The 19,235-nt window shown below is 43.5% G+C and overlaps 1 protein-coding gene across 3 annotated transcripts in view; it reads right to left on the bottom strand.

Annotated features, from left to right (window-relative positions):
• Positions 1-18,556, bottom strand: part of SCARA5 (scavenger receptor class A member 5) — a 162,014-nt gene extending 143,458 nt beyond the window's left edge. For 2 of the 3 annotated variants that reach the window (XM_069071926.1, XM_069071928.1), the window contains exons 1-2: positions 18,053-18,554; positions 10,025-10,145 (exon numbers count right to left, since the gene is read on the bottom strand). In XM_069071926.1, the coding sequence (XP_068928027.1) occupies positions 10,025-10,136 (112 nt within the window). In that variant the 5' untranslated portion in view covers positions 10,137-10,145; positions 18,053-18,554. Of the gene's footprint in view, positions 1-10,024; positions 10,146-18,052 lie in introns of all 3 variants that reach the window. The other variant, XM_069071927.1, reaches the window with a different exon arrangement.
• Between the last annotated feature and the right edge of the window lie 679 nt (positions 18,557-19,235).

The raw sequence follows: 19,235 nt of genomic DNA, 5'->3' as shown, positions 1-19,235 counted from the left end.
ATTTCCAATGAAAACATGATGGGGGAAATTGAATCAATCAGTTCTGAGTGGCTTGGGGGTGGTGTGAATCCTGAGAGTTCTCAGAAGATGGGGTGGCCGGGTAGACATCTGGGAGGGCGAGGGTTTCAGGAGAAACATGCCTGAAATGGGGCAGGGAGTAGGAGCTAGAGATGAACTGGGAATGCGGTTGCTGGGACCAGGCCTTAACAGATTGCTAAAAGCTACGAGGAAAATCCAGCCCTAGCTCAGACAGCCTCTTCTTGTTACCCCTACCCTTCTTCTCCCATTTCTGAGCCCAGCATGCCTCAGTCAGAAAACATGGTGCTATTGGATGGACAGTGTCAGACTTAGAAATCAGGAAGATCCAAGTTCGAGTCTTGCTATGTGGCCCTGGCAAATCATTTAATTTCTATCTGCTTTAGTTTCCTAAACTGAAAAGTAAGGATAATGATAGCATCTACCATATAGGGTTGTTGTGAGGATTAAATGGTATAATATTTGTAAAGAACTTTTCTCATTTCTGAGGTTGAAATGCTCATACTGAAAATTTAATAATTGGCACCTCAAACAGATATGAGCTGGCTTCAACACACTCCTAGGTTGAGCTCTGTTACACCTCCAAAATCAGCAAATACTACCAATCAGGGCTTGATTTATTGCTTCGTTGATTGTCTAGACTTAAGAAAGTGATGGAGAAAGTGGGAATAATACAGATTAAACTTTAAAAGTGTATCCTATGTTTCTGGAGAGCTCATTCTTAAACATTTACCAACATACCCCTGGAATAGTGGTTTGCTAGCTGTAAACTGATCACTAATTGATTATGTTCTTTCATTACTCCTTAAGTAACATAGACCAGGAAGTATCTAACAGGAGTTCAGGTGATAGAGGGGTATATGATGATCAAGTTGAGGGGACAAAAGGTTCATTTGACACAGGTGAATACACAGAGAAATAGATCAGTGAGGAGGCAGGATGGTGTGTTGGAAAGAGAACTGACTCTGGAGTCAGAGGACCTGGGTTCAAATCCTACCACTGACACTATCTGTGTCACCATGGTGAGTCACTCAATCATTTTGGTCCTCAGTATCTTCATCTGTAAAATGAAAAGGTTGTCTAGATGACCTCTGAAATTTCAATTCTAAATCAATGATCCTTTAAGAAGAGAGGGACAGTTAGATTGCTCAATGGATAGAGAACTTGGCCTAGAATCAGGAAGACCTGACTTCAAATCTGGCCTCAGACACTCATTAGCTGTGTGACCCTGGGCAAGTCACTTAACCCTGTTTACCTCAGTTTCCTTATCTGTAAAATGTGCTGGAGAAGGAAATGGCAAACCACTCCAGTATTTTTGCCAAGAAAACCCCAAAGGACATCACAAAGAGTCGGACATGACTGAAAATGACTGAACAACAATAAGGAGACAAGTTAAAGGGCATTTGTTAAAAAGTACTCAGGACAGAAATAGGACAGGGGAACCCATAATAATGCCTAATAGAAGAAAATGGAGGAGGGACAGCCTCTAGGGAGCCTGTGCTGAAGATCAGACAGAGGAGACCTGCCTGGTTCAGGAGAACTTTCAGTGAGCAGAGAGAGGTAAGTGACAGGAAGATGAGTATCATCTCATCTCCTTGATGGTAGATCATAGCTTCACTCTTTGCTGTCACTGTTCAAGGGCAAAAAGAAAGGGAAAATTCCTTCACTCATAGACCATGACCCTAGAATTAGGCATTCTTTCATTCCTTTTTGACTAGGACCTAAACTACAGGGACAATAAAAGAATTGATCATTTTATGTACTTGAGGCCAAAATGAGGACAAACCTAAGTCTTCCAGAGAACAAAATAAAGACCAAAGCCCAGGGGCAGCTAGGTGGTGCAGCGAATAGAGCACCAGCCCTGGAGTCAAGAGGACCTGAGTTCAAATCTGGCCTCAGACACTTAACAGTTACTAGCCATGTGACCTTAGGCAAGTCACTTAATCCCAATTTTCCTGCCTTCCCCCTCCAAAAAAAGCAAGAAAAAATAATAATAAAATAAAGACCAAAGCCTAGTGCTTGATCTGAAACTTTACAACAGAACTAAGGTGAAGACTCCAGAACTGTAAGAGGGATGATAGTGTGGGTAACAACAGAAAGGGCAATAGGCCTAGAAGGAATGATAGTTTAATTTTCTAAGCAATTGTCAGGTTGTAATTGTGTCTTACGTAGGCTATGTGTGGTTTGTCCCCCCAAAATTTCCTGACTTTGTAGTTAAGTTGAATCATGCATTGAGCTGCCTGTGTATACTGGACTGAATGGACAGAATGGGAGATCCTAGGAGCAATAAATGGAAAGAATTGATAGGAAATAACTCTGCAGTGAAGTCCAAGAGATCATGAACTTAAACATCTTTGTCTACCCATAGGGCTACCACATAGCAGTGCTTATAAATTCTGAAATAATGAATGAACCAAAGGACAAGGTATTTGAGCAGAAATATCTTTTATCTTTTGGTTGATGGCAGTAAAGATGGAACCAAGATAGATGCTAAGTCTCATAATACCCCCTAATATTCAACCACCGCTCACATTCCTGTGTTTACTAAAAGTTCTCCTAAAAGCCCACTTTCTCCAGTCTTCCCAGAACAGGAGAATAGCAATTGTTCTCTAAGATACAGTAACACAAAACATCCATCTATTCACCCTATGACCATCTTGAAATCTACCTTACTTACTTCATCCCCCATCTAGACCAGAACCTTCAGTTCTAGAGCTAGAGCTCTGTACCCTGCATCTATAGAAGGCATGTCCCCAGTCCCTTGAAAATTAATCCCCTAATTTTTAGAACTCCTGTTAGAAGTTCTACTTTCTTGATTTGTGACTGTGTGTGTATGCAAACTAGCCACCTACTTCTAGATGACTCCAGACTTCAGACCAGGCTTTACCTTCACATATCATTCAGCCATCCACCCAAGCCAGCTGGCAATCTGCCTACAGGCAAGTACATCCCTTACCACCCCAACCCTCTACTCCCTTGTCCATCTCTTGCTCTTGGCCCAACAATCAAATCAATAATGCTTCCCCTTCTAGAGAGGGCATGTCAATTGTTTGTTTTATGCATCAACTCTGCACCATCCTTGGACTCTCCAGACCAAAACTCTCTTCCCTGGTCTTCAATCTCCTATCTGTGCTAAATTATTTGGTAGAATATAAGCTCTTTGAGAATAGGGACTGTCTCTCTTTTTGCATTTGCACCTACAGAACTTAGTATGGTGCCTGGCACAATAGTAAATGCCTAATAAACACTTTTTCTTTTCTTCATTCTAGTTGTAGAATAGATTAGGAGGCTGGAGTGCTGACCTGGGAATCAGGACCTTGGACAAGGAGGAGAAGATGAGTGTCCCACTGTGTTGGCCCTTAAGGGGACCATCCCTAAGGGAGCTAGAGCTTTTTCCTCTGGATTTTTCTTTGCTCTCCCTGTGATATCGATCCCCAGCACAGTTTGTGGCATGGAGTAGATGGTTAATAATGCTTGATGATTGATTGATTGCTATCTCATTACTGAAATTTGTCCCTAATAGAAGCAAACCACAGCAAGGCCTCAAACTTCAGGAAACTGCATTCATATCTCCCCTACTAAGGTGGGAAGAAAAGGACAGATACACAATGAATCAAAGGTCCTTCTGTGTGTGTGTGTATTTTTATACAAAATACTTAGGAGAAACTGAGCTGAAAGACTTCGATTCCTCGGGCTCTGTGGCTCCACTTCCGGGAGGAATCCTGCCCTCTAGTGGTGCTTACAAACATAGTTTCCCTCAAGCAGGGAAAGGGGCAAAAAACACTCATTAAAATACAAGATACCTTAAAAACCTTAGTGTAGTTTTAAGATCCTAGACCAGCAGGCCCCAAGAGGTGGATCTTGAAGCCTTAGTGTTGTAGATCTCTAAACTAGATGAGGTTGCCACCACATTCCCCATTCTCAGTCCCCCAAACCCAAGGTTTACTGGCATTCCAAGAAATGAGGCAAATGCAGTTGGCAGTGATGTCCCTATCCTTGCTCCAGCAATTGACTGTCAACCAGTAGGTCATGGATCTATGGTTGCAACTATCTGGGAGGTCCCTCTACTATGGCAGACCCCAACCTATCTATAATTTAGTATGTAAGTCTTATAGTAGTACCTAGATCTCAAAAGGTTTAAAATGCTTGCCCAGAGCTACACAGCTAGTAAGTGTTAAAAGCATAATTTGAACCCAGATCTTCCTGATACCAAGTCAAACATTCTATGTCAACTATGCAATGATATCCATCTTAATGTCAGTTCTGTCTCCATAAGAACATCTTCTCCCTCTCCCTGATTTGCTCCAAAATTTTTTAAAAAGCCTAAACACTCTTACCCTAGATTTTTGCCAAGTCCTATCATCAAGGAGATATTCAATCTCAAATCTTGTTGGCTCTGAGTCTTTCCAACAGGACCAAAAGAAGTGTGTGGATCCTTTCAGTAAATCAAGGTAGAAGCAATGGAGAAGGGAAAAGTAGAAAGGAAGGGTAAAAGTAGAAAAGGAAATCAAGGGAGGGGAGAGAAGAATAGAAATGTCTGGTGACAGATCATTGAGATATATAGAGACCATAGAGCACTGCATTTGAAATCAGAGGAGCTGGGTTTGAATCTCACTTCATTCAATTCCTAAAGACATGGTTACATGATGCAAAGAGAACTAAGAGTCAGGACACCTTGGCTAAAAAACTAGCCTTTGACATATTTTAGCTGTGTGACCACTGGGCCTCTCTGAGACTCAGTTGACTCACCTGAAAATTGAGATGATAATAGCAACTACTTCACAGGGTTGTTGTGAGAATCAAAGGAGATAATGAATGCAAACTTCTCTGCAAAGCTCCATCTAATTCTGAATTCATTTTATTGGGGTGTGACCTTGGACAAGTAATTTCTCCTCCCTGAGCCTTAGTTTCCTGATAACTAAAATGAAGAGTTTGGACCAAAGACCTCCAAGGTTCCTTCCAGCTCTAAACCCAGCTCCTATCCATCTCAGTTGCTGACCCACAAGTGATCAGTGAAGTAAAAGTGAGGTGAGAGGGAAAGTGGAGGGTGTACCCTACTGGATTAGATGGTAGATGTCAGGATTCCTAGGAGAACCATTCGGTTTTATAGGGACATTTTGGAAGGGGAGCCTGGTCGCCCATTTCAGCAGGCTGTCTCTTTGTAGGCAGCATGCAGTTTCAGGGACCATGTGTAACTCATTACTGCTACAAGGTTCTTTTTTGCAGTCTGTTCTGTGTGATGTCACAAACCCAGTGGATGGGGATGGGGCTCAGGGGAAGCAATGACTGTAATATTTTTCTGACACTAACACCTCTCTCTGGCCCTCAGAAAGCACTAGGGGGGGGGGGCCTACAGAGAGGGAGCTGGACTCAGCCAGAACACCACCCAAGCCTCCTCCTCCTTCTTCTTTTTGCCTCTTCCTCCTCCTCCTCCTCCCCTTGGCGCCAGGCTGGAAGGGTTCACAGCTGTACAGGCATGAAAACAATGGAGAGAAATGAAGAAAAGGGAGGGGGAAGAGAAAAGAGGAAAGTAGAGAAGCAAAGAGAAAGGAGGGAATAAGGAGCAGGCCCAGATGGCTCCTTCTTTAGATTTTTTTTTTCCAAAGGAAAAGACATTTAGGTTCACAGGTCGTTGGAGGTCATTTAATCCAACCAACCCTCATTTTACAGATGAGGAAACTGAGATATAGAGATGGGGAAGTGGCTTATTCAAGGTCACTGGGCTACCTTAGAAATCATCTAACCAGCCCCTCATTTTACAGATGAGAACACTTTAGCACAAAAACTCTTTCACTTGTCTTGGACAGCACTGTGCTTGGCAACCCCTCCCCTCCCCCCACATACTTCAGAAACTTTTCTTTGTTTTTGCCAAAAAGGACAATTTTCTCAGCGACATCTGCTGTATGGTACAGCCTCAGGGTGGCACGGAGGAAAGACCACTGACCTTGGAGTTAGACCTGGTTCAAAACTCATCTCTGACATTTGCTACCTGTGTGACATTGAGCAAATAAAAAAGAAATTCTGAGTACCCAAGGGCTCCCACAAATTGAGCGTCTAGGACAATCTTCTACGTCCAGCTTTGGCTACTACAGGTTTCATAGTCTCAAAATGGAGGCTCTGATAATCGTCTTTATCAATCCCTAATCCTCTTTTTCCTTCCTCTCCATCCACCCTGATCACATCTGCTTGGGTATCTTCCAGGATTTGTAGTTTGCTGGATTTCAATCTTGTGCCATTAGGCCTTATCAGACTTAATTTCCTCATCTGTAAAATAAAGGCCTTGGAGGCCCCTTCCAGGTCCTATGATCCTTCCTCAGTGTGCTGTACTATAAGCAGAAGAGGACTGATGTAGGAATTGAAAGACCTTGGACAATCTCTTTATTTCTCTGGGCCTCCTTTGATGCATCTGTAAAATAATGGGCTGGACTAGATGATTTCTAATTTTCCCTCAAGGGCAACTAGGTGACACAGTGGATAGATTGCCAGGCCTAGAGTTAGGAAAATTTCCTCAGACACTTACTAGCTGTGTGACCCTGGGCAAGTCACTTAACCCTGTTTGCCTCAGTTTCCTCTTCTGTAAAATGAGCTGGAGAAGGAAATGGCAAACCAATGCAATATCTTTGCCAAGAAAACCTCAAAAGGGGTCATGAAGAGTCAGACACAACTGAAAAAACGATTAAACAACAATGTTCCCTCAAGCTCTGTACTTCCACATGCCCAGAAAGGACTGAGATGGATGACAACTAAGTACTACTAGGACAGATTTGGGGCAGATATCACATAATTATAGAGTTTTAGCATCAGAAGAGTCCTCAGCAGCCATCAGGCCAGCTGGTACCTAAAAAAAAAAGCATCTTTTTTTTTTTTTAAAGCAATCGGGGTTAAGTAACTTGCTCGAGGTTACATGGCCAGTATATTTCTGGGCGTGGTACTGAGTATCTGAGCCCAGATTTGATCCAGGTCATCCAGACACTGGAGCCGGTGCTCTTACTCTCTGAGCCACCTGGCGGCCCCTAAGCAATTGGGGTTAAGTAACTTGCTCAAGGTTACACGGCCAGGTGTTTCTGGGTGGGTGCTAAGTGTCTGAGACTGGGATTCGATCTCCAGGTCTTCTCAACACTGGAGCCAGTGCTCTTACTCACTGTGCTACCTGGCCGCCCCAAAAAAAGTATCTTTAAAAAAATTTTTTTTTAAATCAATTATAATTTTTATTAAGCACTTACTATATGCCAGGCACTATTCAGAATGCTGGCAATATGAAAATAAAAATGGTGCTAGACATTTGGGGAGTCAAAAAAGGTCCCACATGTGGAAGGTGGTGTTTATGTTTTCTTTGCCAAAGAGAATGACCTTGAGAGAAGTTTGAAGGAAATGAGTGATTCTGACAGGCACGGGTGAGGTTGGAGTGAGTGTGTTCTAGGCATGGAGGACAGCCAGTACAAAGAGAGCGGGAAGCTGGAGAGCCATGTGTGAGGAACATTAGAAAGGCTAGTTTGCCTGGATTGTAGAAGGAGCGAGGGGGATGCCAAACATATGGTCATCTTCAAGTCTGTTTAAAGACTTCAAGTAAAGGGAACCCAACCACCTTCCAAAGCAATCCACATTTCTTTTATATAGTTCTAATTGTTAGGAGGTTTTTCCTCTCATTAAGCCTAAATTTGTTTCCAAAGTTGGCTGTAAGATTAGAGGTAGCATGATACAGGGAAAAGAGGCCTAGATTTGAAGTCAAAGGACTTGGGTTCAAATCTCAGCTCTGCCCCTTGATGCAAGGTCCTTGATGGATCTTGAGCAAATCACTACACCTTCTAAGCTTCACTTTCTTTCTCTGTAAAATGAGGAGGCTGAACTAGATGACCTAAAAACCCCTGCCAATTCTAGGCATGGAGAACAGCCAGTGAACCATGACTAGATATCTTCTTTGAAGATATCTGAAGCAAGGACACCCATAAGGCTTACAGATTTAAGAGGAGCTAGGTGGTCTCAGGTTCCACACAGTCTTAAATACAGGTCTGCAATCAAATCCCTGTAAGAGCATGGAAATGGTGCTGCTCTAAGGAGATCTTACCACAAAGATAATTTTATTTTTGTTGTTTAATTTTGTAACGCTTCAGTCATGTCCAACTCTATGACCCCATTTGGGGTTTTCTTGGCAAAGATACTGGAGTGGTTTGCCATTTCCTTCTCTAGCTCATTTTTGCAGAAGAGAAAACAGACAGAGTCACACAGCTAGTAAGTGTCTGAAGCCAGATTTGAACTCAGGTTTTCCTGACTCCAAGCCCAACACTCTATCTACAGCCATCCACTAACTGCCGTCATTTTCTTCTCCAGTTTGAAAAAAAAATAGTCCATTTTGCAAGGCCTCCAATTCTCACCCTAGCTAATCCCCTACAAATGGGGAAAATCCTACAAGAAAAAAAGAAACAAGGGGTGGCTAGGTGGCGCAGGGTGCTGGCCCTGGAGTCAGGAGGACCTGAGTTCGGATCCAGCCTCAGACACTTAACACAAAAATACTAGCCGTGTAACCTTGGGCAAGTTACTTAACCCCAATTGCCCTCCAAAAGGCAAAAAAAAAAGGAAAGAAAGAAACTTCTTGAATTGGTTTGACTTTCTGATATTTTAAGACTCTATTATCTATTGTATAGTCCTAATTCTGTTAGCACTGAGTGTCCCGTCCCTCTCCTCCCTGTCTTGCTTGACCTCTTCTTTCTCTCCTGCATCCCCCATGATCATTCTTCCTTGCTTTCCCCCCTCTGCAACTCACTCACTCCCTTCCCTTCCCCCTCCCTAGCTATTTCCTTCTTCTGAGACAGGGATTCTGGAGAAGAGGATGTCACAGTCTAGCTGAGGTTTTGTGGACTTGCAAGGAGAAAGCAAATCAAGGCTGGCTTAGGATCTCATATAAATCAGAGAGCGTTCACTTTCCCCTTAGAAATTAAAAGAATGGGGGCGGCTAGGTGGTGCAGTGAATAGAGCACCAGCCCTGGAGTCAGGAGGACCTGTGTTCAAATTCAACCTCAAGACACTTAACACACACACACAAAAAAACCTAGCTGTGTGACTTTGGGCAAGTCAGTTAACCCCAATTGCCCTCCAAAAAGCAAAAAAAAAAAAAAAAAAAGGAAGAAATTAAAAGAATGGGAAAAGTTGAGATCCTAGTTTGACAGATTTTTAAGTTGCCACTCTAATCCAGCTCTCCTGCCTCCCCAAGGTTTCCACCTCAGCTGGATTCTGCTATTCCCTCCCAACCAGTAGCCAAGAACATAGAATTCAAGAAAAAGAACACATTTGGAAACAGGAAACCTTCAGGAAAACACATTTTGGTACATTTGTTTCCATATTTATCCTGTCTCCTTGAAATTGCACTAGGGAAGTGGCCATGACTGTTTTTATTCATTTGGATATTTGGGGCAGCAGGGTGCAGGACCTGGGTTCAAATTCCAGTTCTGCTTCTTACTACAAATATAACCGTGAGCAAGTCACTTAACTTTTCTATGCCTCAATTTGGCCTAGAAACCAGACTAGGGTTCCTCCCAGATGATTTGAATGATATTATAGTCATTAATCCACCTAATTTGGCAAATAAGAGATCTTTGGTGACTTTGGAGACAATAGTTTCAGTTGAACAATGAGGTAGGAAGCCAAATTGCAAGTGGTTGAGAAGTAAGTGAAAAGAAATGGGGGCAAGAACAATAAGGTTTTTTTTTTCTAAGAATGTAGCTGTCAAAGGGAGGAGAGATAAAGAATAATAATTCATGAGGACATGAAAATACATGCCAAAAAAATGTTTTGCGATGTATAAAGTGCCCCCCATGCATCAGGAGTCTGACCCCCAGGTTGGCTGCACAGTGCCCCCAGAGCAAAGCTGAGGTTATATCTCATAGTCACAACATTCTCAGGATTGGAGCTGAACCCCAAGGGCCCCTAGGGCTGCTCTTTCCAGAGGAAATTCTGGCACCACCATTAAGGTGATGGGAACAGGGGTACTCACCATCCTCACACAGGTTCAGTTTGGATAGGCTCCTGCCCTCGAAAGTCTCCTCAAAGATGGAGCCATTCTCCCGGTCCCCAAAGTTGTGCAAATACATGCCTTTATTGTCCATTGGGTCCTGCTGCAGACAGAGAAACATGGCAGAGAGAGAAAGAGAGAGAGAGAGAGAGAGAGAGAGAGAGAGAAATGAAAATACATACTACAAAATAGAAACACATTACACCTTTACTTTTGTACAATAAGACCCTCTACCAGATTAAAATAAAGCATTTCTCAGGAATAACAGTAATTGACACTGCATAGCCCTTTAAGGTTTACAAATAGGTTTCCATGCACTATCTCATTCGATCCTCATGGCAACCCTATGAAGTAAATATTCCAAATATCATAGTCCCCATTTTACAGATGAGGAAACTGACATTGAGGTTTAAAAACTAGGGCAACCTCAGGTTGCATTAAGAGAAGTACAGCCTCCAAGAACAAAGAAGCGATCATATCTTTTTTCTGGACAGACCTTATCTAGAGCGTCACCTTCCGTTCTAGGAACCAGAGTTGGGAGGGATATTGACAAGCTGAAGAGCGTTCTGAGGAAGGCAACTAGGTTGGTGAAGGCTCTTGAGTTCGTGGTCAGTTCACTTCCAGATCCTTCTTTTCCTCTTCTTCTCATATAAAAATTCCTTTACATAATGTCCTACTAACTCCTTTACTCTAGTTTCTTATAGTAACTTGTCCCTTTTCCTTGCCAAGGTCAACTTTGTGCCCTTCATCCCATGCCCTCCTGGCTTCTCCTTTGATCATCACCTCTAGGTAATGTTCAACCTGTGTCTAATGGTTCCTTCCTTCCTGCCTTCAAATATATCTGTGTTTCCCTTCCTTAAAAAAAAAGTTCCCTAGATCCTATCATCCCCTCAAGTTAACACCTATTCTCTCTCTTCCCTTTTTTCCAGACAAAACTCCTAGAAAAAGCTACACCACCTCTACTTCCACTCAACACTCCTTAGCATTTTGCGTCCATTCAGTCAACTGAAACTGCTCTCCAAATTTACTAGCGTTTTCTTTATTGCCAAAGCTGATGTCTTTTCATAGTCTTCATCATACTTGACCTCTCTGATCCATTTGAGTATTGGTTGACCATTCTCTTCTCCTGGATTCGCTCACCTATTTCATGACACTATTCTCTTTTAGTTCTCTTACTAGGATGACCATTCCTTATCAAGCTCCTTTGCTGGCTCATCATTCATATCATGTCTCCTAATTTTGAGTGTCCCCCAAGGCTCTGTCCTGGGCCCTCTTCTCTGTCTACACTCTGTCTTTCAGAGACCTCATCAGGTCTTGCAGATTTAATGGGGAGGGGGGAGAGAGAAAAAAAAGGAAAAAAAGAAACTTACATGATATTATATATTTAAAATATTATATATTTTATTTATAATAAAATATTATATATATTATATATTTAAAAGGAATAGCAAGTTGCACATAGTAGATTTGCAGTTTCTTTTTTATTATACTATGTTATGGAAATGTTTGTTTTATTCCATAAATTTAAAATAATTTTAAAAGATGATCCATAAATCTATATAACAAATACTATTCTGTCTCTTGAGCTTCTGTCTCACATCACCACATGTCTATTTGACATTTCACACTTGATGTCCAGAGACATATCAAACTCAGCACGTATAAAACTGACCTCATTATCTCTACCTACACCCAAAACCATCTCTCTCCCAAATTTTCCTGTTTCTGTAAAAGACACCACTGTTCCCCCAGTGTCTCAGGCTCATAACTTTGTTATTAACCTCAATCCTTCATTCTCCCTCACTCCACATATACAATCAATTGCCAAATCTCGCCATTTCTATCTGTAGAACATCTCTCACATTTGAATCCTTCTCTTCCATCACTACAGTTCAGGCTCTAGTCCCCTTTACCTAGATCATTGCATCAGCTTCCAAACTGATCTCTCTCTCTCTCACTCAAGGGTCTCACCATTTTAGTTCATCCAACATAGCTGTCAAAGTGATTTTCCTTAAGTGCAAAACTGGCCATGTCACTCCCCACTCAATAAACTCCAGTGGCTCCCTATTGCCCCTGGATAAAATGAAAATTCCGCTTTTTAACTTTAAAGCCTTTCACAGCCTGGCCCCAAGCTATCTTTCTGGCCTCACAGCACTCTCTCCTTGACTCTCCAATCCAGACAAACTGGTTTTGCCTTCTCCTCACACAAGCATCCCATTTCCTATCTCTGCGTCTTTCCACTCTCTCTCCCCAATGCCTGGAATATATTCATTCCTCACGTCTATCTCATAGTGTCCCTTCTTCCTTTCAGACTCAGCCCAAGTGCCATCTTCTTTAAGAAGTTTTTCCTGATCCTCCAAATCTTCTAGTGCTTTACCTACCCAACCACCCTATATTGAACTACCTTGGATTTGTTACCTTCATATCTATTTTATAAGTTCTTAAATGTGTCCTTGTTCTTTCCCTGTTAAGATGTAAGCTTTGTCTGAGTAACAACTGTTTCCTTTCTTCATTCTGTTTGTATCCCCAGAACCCAGCACATACTAGGTCCTTAGTAAGTGCTTTTTAATTGATCAATTGAGGGAATGGAGCATGCTTAGTTTGGAAAAGAGAAAACAGCATTGAGCGGGTGGGAGGGAGGGGATAATAGCTGTCTTCAAATACTCGTCATGTGGAAGAGGGTTTAACCTTGCTCTGTTGGACCCCTATGGAGATTCTTTCTAGGTAAGGGCTAGATTAGTTGGCAGCCAAGATCCCTTCTGGTACTGATTCCATGATTCTGTGATTCTGAACCTAATTATTATTATTATTATTAATGATAATAATAATAGTGTAGTAGTAGCAGAAGCAGTAGCAGCAGCAGCAGTAGTAGTAGTAGTAGTAGAGGTAGTGGTGGTGGTACTGATGGTGGTGGTAGTAACTAACATTTATATAGCTCCTACTATGTGCTGGGCACTGTACTAAGCATTTTGCAATTATTATCTCATTTTATCATCATAACACTCCTGGAAGGTAGGTGCAGTTATTATCTCTGTTTTACAGAGGAGGAAACAGAGGCAAATAGGGGTTACGTGACTTGTCCAGGATCACATAGCTAGTAAGTGTTTTAGTAAAACTTGAACTCAAGTCTTCCTGACTCTAGGCACGGCACTCTATCCACTATGCCATATAGCTTGCCTCAGCATTCTTTCCATTGTCAGCTCCCTGTTTCTGAATGATGGAATCATAGAAATTTGAAGTTGGGAGGGACCTCAACAGTGTGATACCTGCCTGGAAGGAATCCCTAACAATCACCCCCCAACAAGTAGTCACCCAACCTCTGCTTGGAGTCTTCGAATCAGAAGAGCCTCCAGAAAAGCATCCTCATTCCTATCCCATCCACTGACTTCTCGGACCTGGGAGGAACCAAGCTTCTAGGCAACATGGCCTTTGATCTCCTTTTCCTCCCTACAGCCGCAGGAGTGTGCTAGAGCTGACAGAGCTCAAAGCATACTCTGTCCCATGTCGGGGGCAGAAGGAACAAAACCTCCTCTACCCCAGGGAATGAGCTGAAGGCTGGTTCTGGGCCCAATGGAACACGAGGAAGGAGAGAGCAAGCAGCTGGAATGTGAGCCAAGGACTGTCGGGCAGGGTTTCCTCTCTGCCCTTTCCTGTGCATGTCTTAGAAGGGAGGAAAGCTAGCCAGCAGAGACTGGGGAATGATACAGGAATTATAGAGTCAAAGCTTCATAGGACTTTGAGATGTTTCTAGTTCAGCCTCCCAGGAGGCAAAGATTATTATAATACCCAGTTAGTAGATGACACAACCGCCAGGAGGAATGCTCTAACTCCATTCAGGTGAACCAGCCAAAAGGGGACCAGAAACCTGTGGCTCATCCAGATCCCGCACTTCCAGTGCTGACTGAGCTGCTTCTGGCAGCAAGAGCCTGAGGACGGAGGCCTGCCATCTTGCCTCCTCACTCCTATGCAGCTTCCCTTCCCGAGGGTCATTAGCCAACACAGTTTAGGGATTGGTGAGTTTTGCCTACCTCATCAAATGGCCAAGCTGGAAGATAACTCAGACAACAAGCAGCCCACGTCCCAAACTTTGTGGATGGGAAACAAAAAGGGGCTTCAGATTTCTTGTCTGCAGAATGAGGATAATCCAAAGCACGCATTCTTTCCTTGCAGGCCCTCAGTGTAGGATCCTCTTGTCAATTTTGGACCAGGAAGATGGAGAGAGATGCAGGACCAACCTACCCCTTTCTGAATTGATTTTTTTCCCTCTAAGACTGACAATAAATGCCCATGACCTGGCAAGGATCTCCCTGTTGTCTGCCCTCAGTACCTCCCTCTCAGTCATGTTTTAAGGACAGAAACTTGAAGGTGCTATAGAAAGGTGAACTGCCATCCTTAGAAAAGTGGTCTCTTAGGCCTGAAGGGAAAGGGAGATAGGAGAAATTAAAGAAGACTCCCTGAAGGAAGTAGCATTGTAGTTGTGCTTTAAAGGTTGGGTAGGCATTCGATTGGCAAAAGGGAAGGAACAAAGGCAAAGCTGAGAGCTGGGGACACATATAGTTACACATTCTAATCTAGGCCGTCCCAAACCCTGAGCATCTAGTTTAAAGGAACTTAGAAGAGGTAAAGCTTGGCTTCCCCTCCATCAAGCTGTCCTCTGTGCCTGCAATTTTCTCACGCCTCACCTCTTTTCAAGGCTTAGCTCTGGGGCCATCTTTACAAGCCCTCTCCTCCCCCAGTGGCTTTACCCCCATACCAAACTATTTTGTTTTTCCCTGTCTGTGTAGCTGTTATTTTTCACTAATAGATAGTAAACTATTTGAGGCCAAGGACTATTCCTTTTTTTTTTTTTTTAGTCTTTGCATTCCTAGTGCCCAAGAGGTAATGTGGCATAAATGTTCCAGAGATGGTCTTTGAGCCTGGAAAACATACTTATGTCTTGTCAGATTACAAGTTTCAGAGAAGATATTAACCTACATTGATATGCCTGCAAAATCACTGGTATACATCCAAATGTTATCCTTTATCTTCCAAGGCTTTTCAATAAATGTTTGCTGGATTGAATTGAATGGAAGGCTAAATGATTTCCCTAAGGTCCTAAAATGGCAAGGTATTCCATGCTTCTAGAGGCAGAACAGGACCAGATGTTGGGTCTCCTTAGACACAGCCTACACCTCTCTTCAGACCACCCTTTAAATGCGGCATCCCTGTCCCCACCTGTCACCCCTTCAGCAATATCCCATGATCCATTGGGATCATGTCAGTGTTTCTATATCCTGATTTCTTCTTTCAGTCCAGCCCCCCATAAATTTTTCCTCCTGCCCTCCAAAATCTGAGTCACCCCACCTCCATTCCCAGGTTGTCAGAAACAGAGTTCCTGCAGATCAGCACTTTCTCTCCAAATCCTCCACCCCTTCTCCAGGGAGGAGGGCTTGGTGGGGTCCTATGCAGTCACATAGCATCTGAGCTGGAAAGGGCCTCCTCTCTCCTTTCACCAGCACTCAGACACCCCTCCCCTCTGGCCACTCTCTGCACTGGAGGTGCAAAGCACAAGACAAGTTTCCTTTTAAACCCAACCTTGGCAACTCTCCTTGCCAAGAACAACAGCCCCTAACACCCAGAGGGAAGGTCAAGCCGAGATCAGATGTGTGGGCATCTCCAAAAATGAGGAGAGAAAGTTGCCTTCATGGGTTCTCCTATGTTTACACGCTGAAAACACACAAATCCTCCTCATCTGCCCTACCCCCATTTCCCCTTTTCTCGCCTTCTCAGAGTTTAGATTGAAGTTGGAATGTGCGCCTTGTTATCATACTATGACTCTAAAGCCACCTCTTACTTTCCCCTCCCCCATAATCTTTTCTTCATAACTCACTCCCTCCCCACCTCCCAGCTGTGGTGCAGGAAAACATCCCAGCCCAAAGGAGTGTGTGTGTGTGTGTGTGTGTGTGTGTGTGTGTGCACGCATGCGCACGCACTCCTGTGTGTTAGAGAGAACCTTTGCAGAGCAGGGGCCAGATGTTAGTGAGATGAGTTTGGCAATGCTGGGCCAGTTCTGTTGCAAGTTTGTAACTTGGAAGGAAAGCATCAGAATGTTCTGTCTACTACAAGTTGTATTTGGGGTATTTTGGACCCTGAGATCATCGGTCCCTTCCAGAAGACCACGCCAAATATCTGTTCTGAAGGATGGATCAACAAGCAATAGTGTTATATTAATAGCAGCAATAATGATGATGATAAGAATAGTAATAACCCCTACACACACACACACACACACACACTCACCATACAGTTCCATAGCATTTTCTCATCAGACAGGTCATTGGCAACTGCCCAGTCCTGAGAACATAAGTTCAGCACTTTGGATGCCCTTCTGCAGTGCCAGAGACAGCTAACAGGGTGGGAGTCAGGCAGCAACAGCCATATAGCACCTTGGACAAGTCTTGTGAGCTCTCTGGGTCTCAGTTTCCTCCTCTGCAAAATGAGGGAGTTGGGTTGCATGATTCCTAAGCTCTCTCCCTGCTCTGAATCTATGCTTGTTAGTAGGATTGTCCAGGGCTAGCCTCATCTGACCTCTCTGGAAGCCAGGGGAAATGCTAGGACAAAAAAGTAGGCATTGCATACTTTGGAAGGAGAGGAGCACACACTGGAGATTTTGACACAGAACGAATAATAGATTATAGAAAGAAAATATGTCAGTTAAAGCTCAGCAGTTTTTAAAACCAAAGGGTGAGGGACCTTTTGTAAATATGATGACAGCACTTCCCAGCACTTGCAAAATTCTGAGACATTTAAAAAGGTAAATTGGATGTCAGAACTCAACTTCAAACACATTCTTATAACTATACAAAACCAGTGCAGGCAAATTGTTTTCTATCCTCTTCTTAAGACTTCCATCTACCTATTGATGAAACCACCTTTCACCTAAGGTAAGTCACATTGGCTCCATTTGACAAAAACCAGGGCAGAAGTTTGTTGCTGAAACACAGACAGTGCTTAAACTGAGTTCAAATACTATCTCTGATACTTAACTGCCTGGGTGACCTTGGAAAAATCTCTTCCCCTTTCTGGGCCTCAGTTTCTACATCTGTAAAGGGGAAGAAGGTTGGTTCCAGCTCTGAATCTATGATTCTATGATTAAGACATCAATTCTCAGCCCTATTCTCCTAGTCCTAGTGAGACTGCTTCCTGCTCCCCATGGAGACTGGGGGGTGATACAGGCCTTGCTCCTCTCTTGGGGCTTCTCCCAGGTCCAGGATTTTGTTAATGTGCACTTGTTACTTTTCCTTGGATCTTCTTGCTTTAGACTAATCGGACCCAAAGAAAACAAGCAAGAATGATGATTTCCCCTGGAGGGAGCATCACTAAGCAGATGGAATTACTTTGCCCCATACCCTTAATGCCACTTAGTAAACCCTGAAATGATAACCCAAAACTTCTTTGTAGGTTTTGCAAATCAGAGAACCTGGCTTCAAATCCTCCCTCCTATCTGCAGAAACATGGAAAGTCATTTAACCTCCCTGGGCCTCAGTTTCCCCATCTGTGAAATGAGAGGGTATTGGACTAGGTGACCTCTAAGGTCCCTTCTGGTTCCAGATCCAGGATACTATAATCCTATATTCCTCTCATCTGCACCCATAAACATATATGTAGTATGTGTATGTGGACTTACATGTTGTAACCTAAGACATCCCATTCCATGGGCAGGTTCTCATGCTAATCAGTCCCTCATCTAGGCTGCCATCATCCTCCCAAACCCAGGTGGTTCACTGTGCTCACCAGGCCTCAGGGATTAAACACTACCTTCTCTTGGCCTGGGTGGTCAATGCAGGGGGCAAATGAGAAGGTGGATACTCTGCCATCAAACCCACCATCCAAAGGGATACCCACCATCCAAAGGCCTTGGTTGCATTTCCCTGGCTCCAGCTGAGGAGTGGACTCTGCCAGACTCCCAAAGCATTCCTCTCCCCTTCAGAACATAACACACTAGCTGCTTTGAGCAGGCCTCAAACTTACCCGTGGGTGTCAGTCTTCTGCAGGCCAGAGTGATCCCCTTAGTTTCCAGAGCAAGCCATGGCAAGAACAGAACTAGCTAGTGTCACAGCAATGAGGAAAGTGGAGGTCAGAGATTGCTTACATAGGCTCTTCTTCCAAAGTCAACCAGATCCAGTGGAGGTCATAGAAAGATCCCAAGCAGAGGCAGAGCTCCAATGGATCCTCTCTCTAGACCTGCTGGTCTTGCCTCCTTTGCACAGACCTGCAAAATAAGGATCCCTCCTCGAGGACAGCCAAGTCAATAAGTGAGCCCCAGCATTCTCCAAAAGCTGTGGGAGCTGTGGGAGAGCAACCCTGGGCAAAGCCTGTGGCTGGGGAATCTGTCAGTTCTTCCTGGAGTCCTCAGCCACCATCAACCCAGGAGCAGAGCTCAGAAGATGCTTTGTGGAGACACCCAGCAACTCTACTGGGTCCTGAGATGGGAACTGTAGCTGGAAGGCTTTGGAAAGTTCTTGGAGGAGTAGCTATTACTTCAGAGGCCAGGCTATGTGCCCCCTCTTGTGTCCAAGGAGAAGCACTGCAGTCATATATGAGGATGTACTTGGGGAGAATATAAAGTAAGGAGCCAAGGGTGGTTGGAAGGCTGGTGTTTAACTGATCTATAACAACTGTTGCACATAAGGCAAAAACAAAATCAGCTGGGAGGGAGGCAGCTAGACCCTGTGGAGAGGCTTATAATAGACTTATAGAATAAAAAAGGATCTTTCCTGGAAGGGTACTTAGAGTAAGTCATTTTACAGATGAAAAGTCTGAGGTTCAGGGAGGGGCAGTGTGAGAAGTTGGACTGATGGCCTATCTTGGGACCAAAAGCATTGGGAAGGATGGAGAGAGAGGACCCTGAACCACTGTCCTAATGAAGAGACAGAGACACTGGGATGCTCTGAGGCCCCCAAACAATGGGCAAAAGAGCAAAAGAGTGCCAAAATGCGGAGGCACTCCCCTGAAGAGTGCTTAATCAATCAACAAGCATTTACTAAGTGCCTATCATGTTCCAAACACTGTGCCACTCATTATCAATACAAAGGAAGGAGGGAAGAAAGAAAGAAGGAAAGAAAGAAAGAAAGAAAGAAAGAAAGAAAGAAAGAAAGAAAGAAAGAAAGAAAGAAAGAAAGAAAGAAAGAAAGAAAGAAAGAAAGAAAGAAAG

Source organism: Petaurus breviceps, unplaced genomic scaffold (genome assembly GCF_028583685.1).
Source record: "Petaurus breviceps papuanus isolate PSGF00001 unplaced genomic scaffold, PetGlider_PUasm1.0 90845, whole genome shotgun sequence".
Lineage (NCBI taxonomy): Eukaryota > Metazoa > Chordata > Mammalia > Diprotodontia > Petauridae > Petaurus > Petaurus breviceps.
The sequence above is the reverse complement of the archived record's forward strand: the minus strand, read 5'-3'. Positions and strand labels throughout refer to the sequence as shown.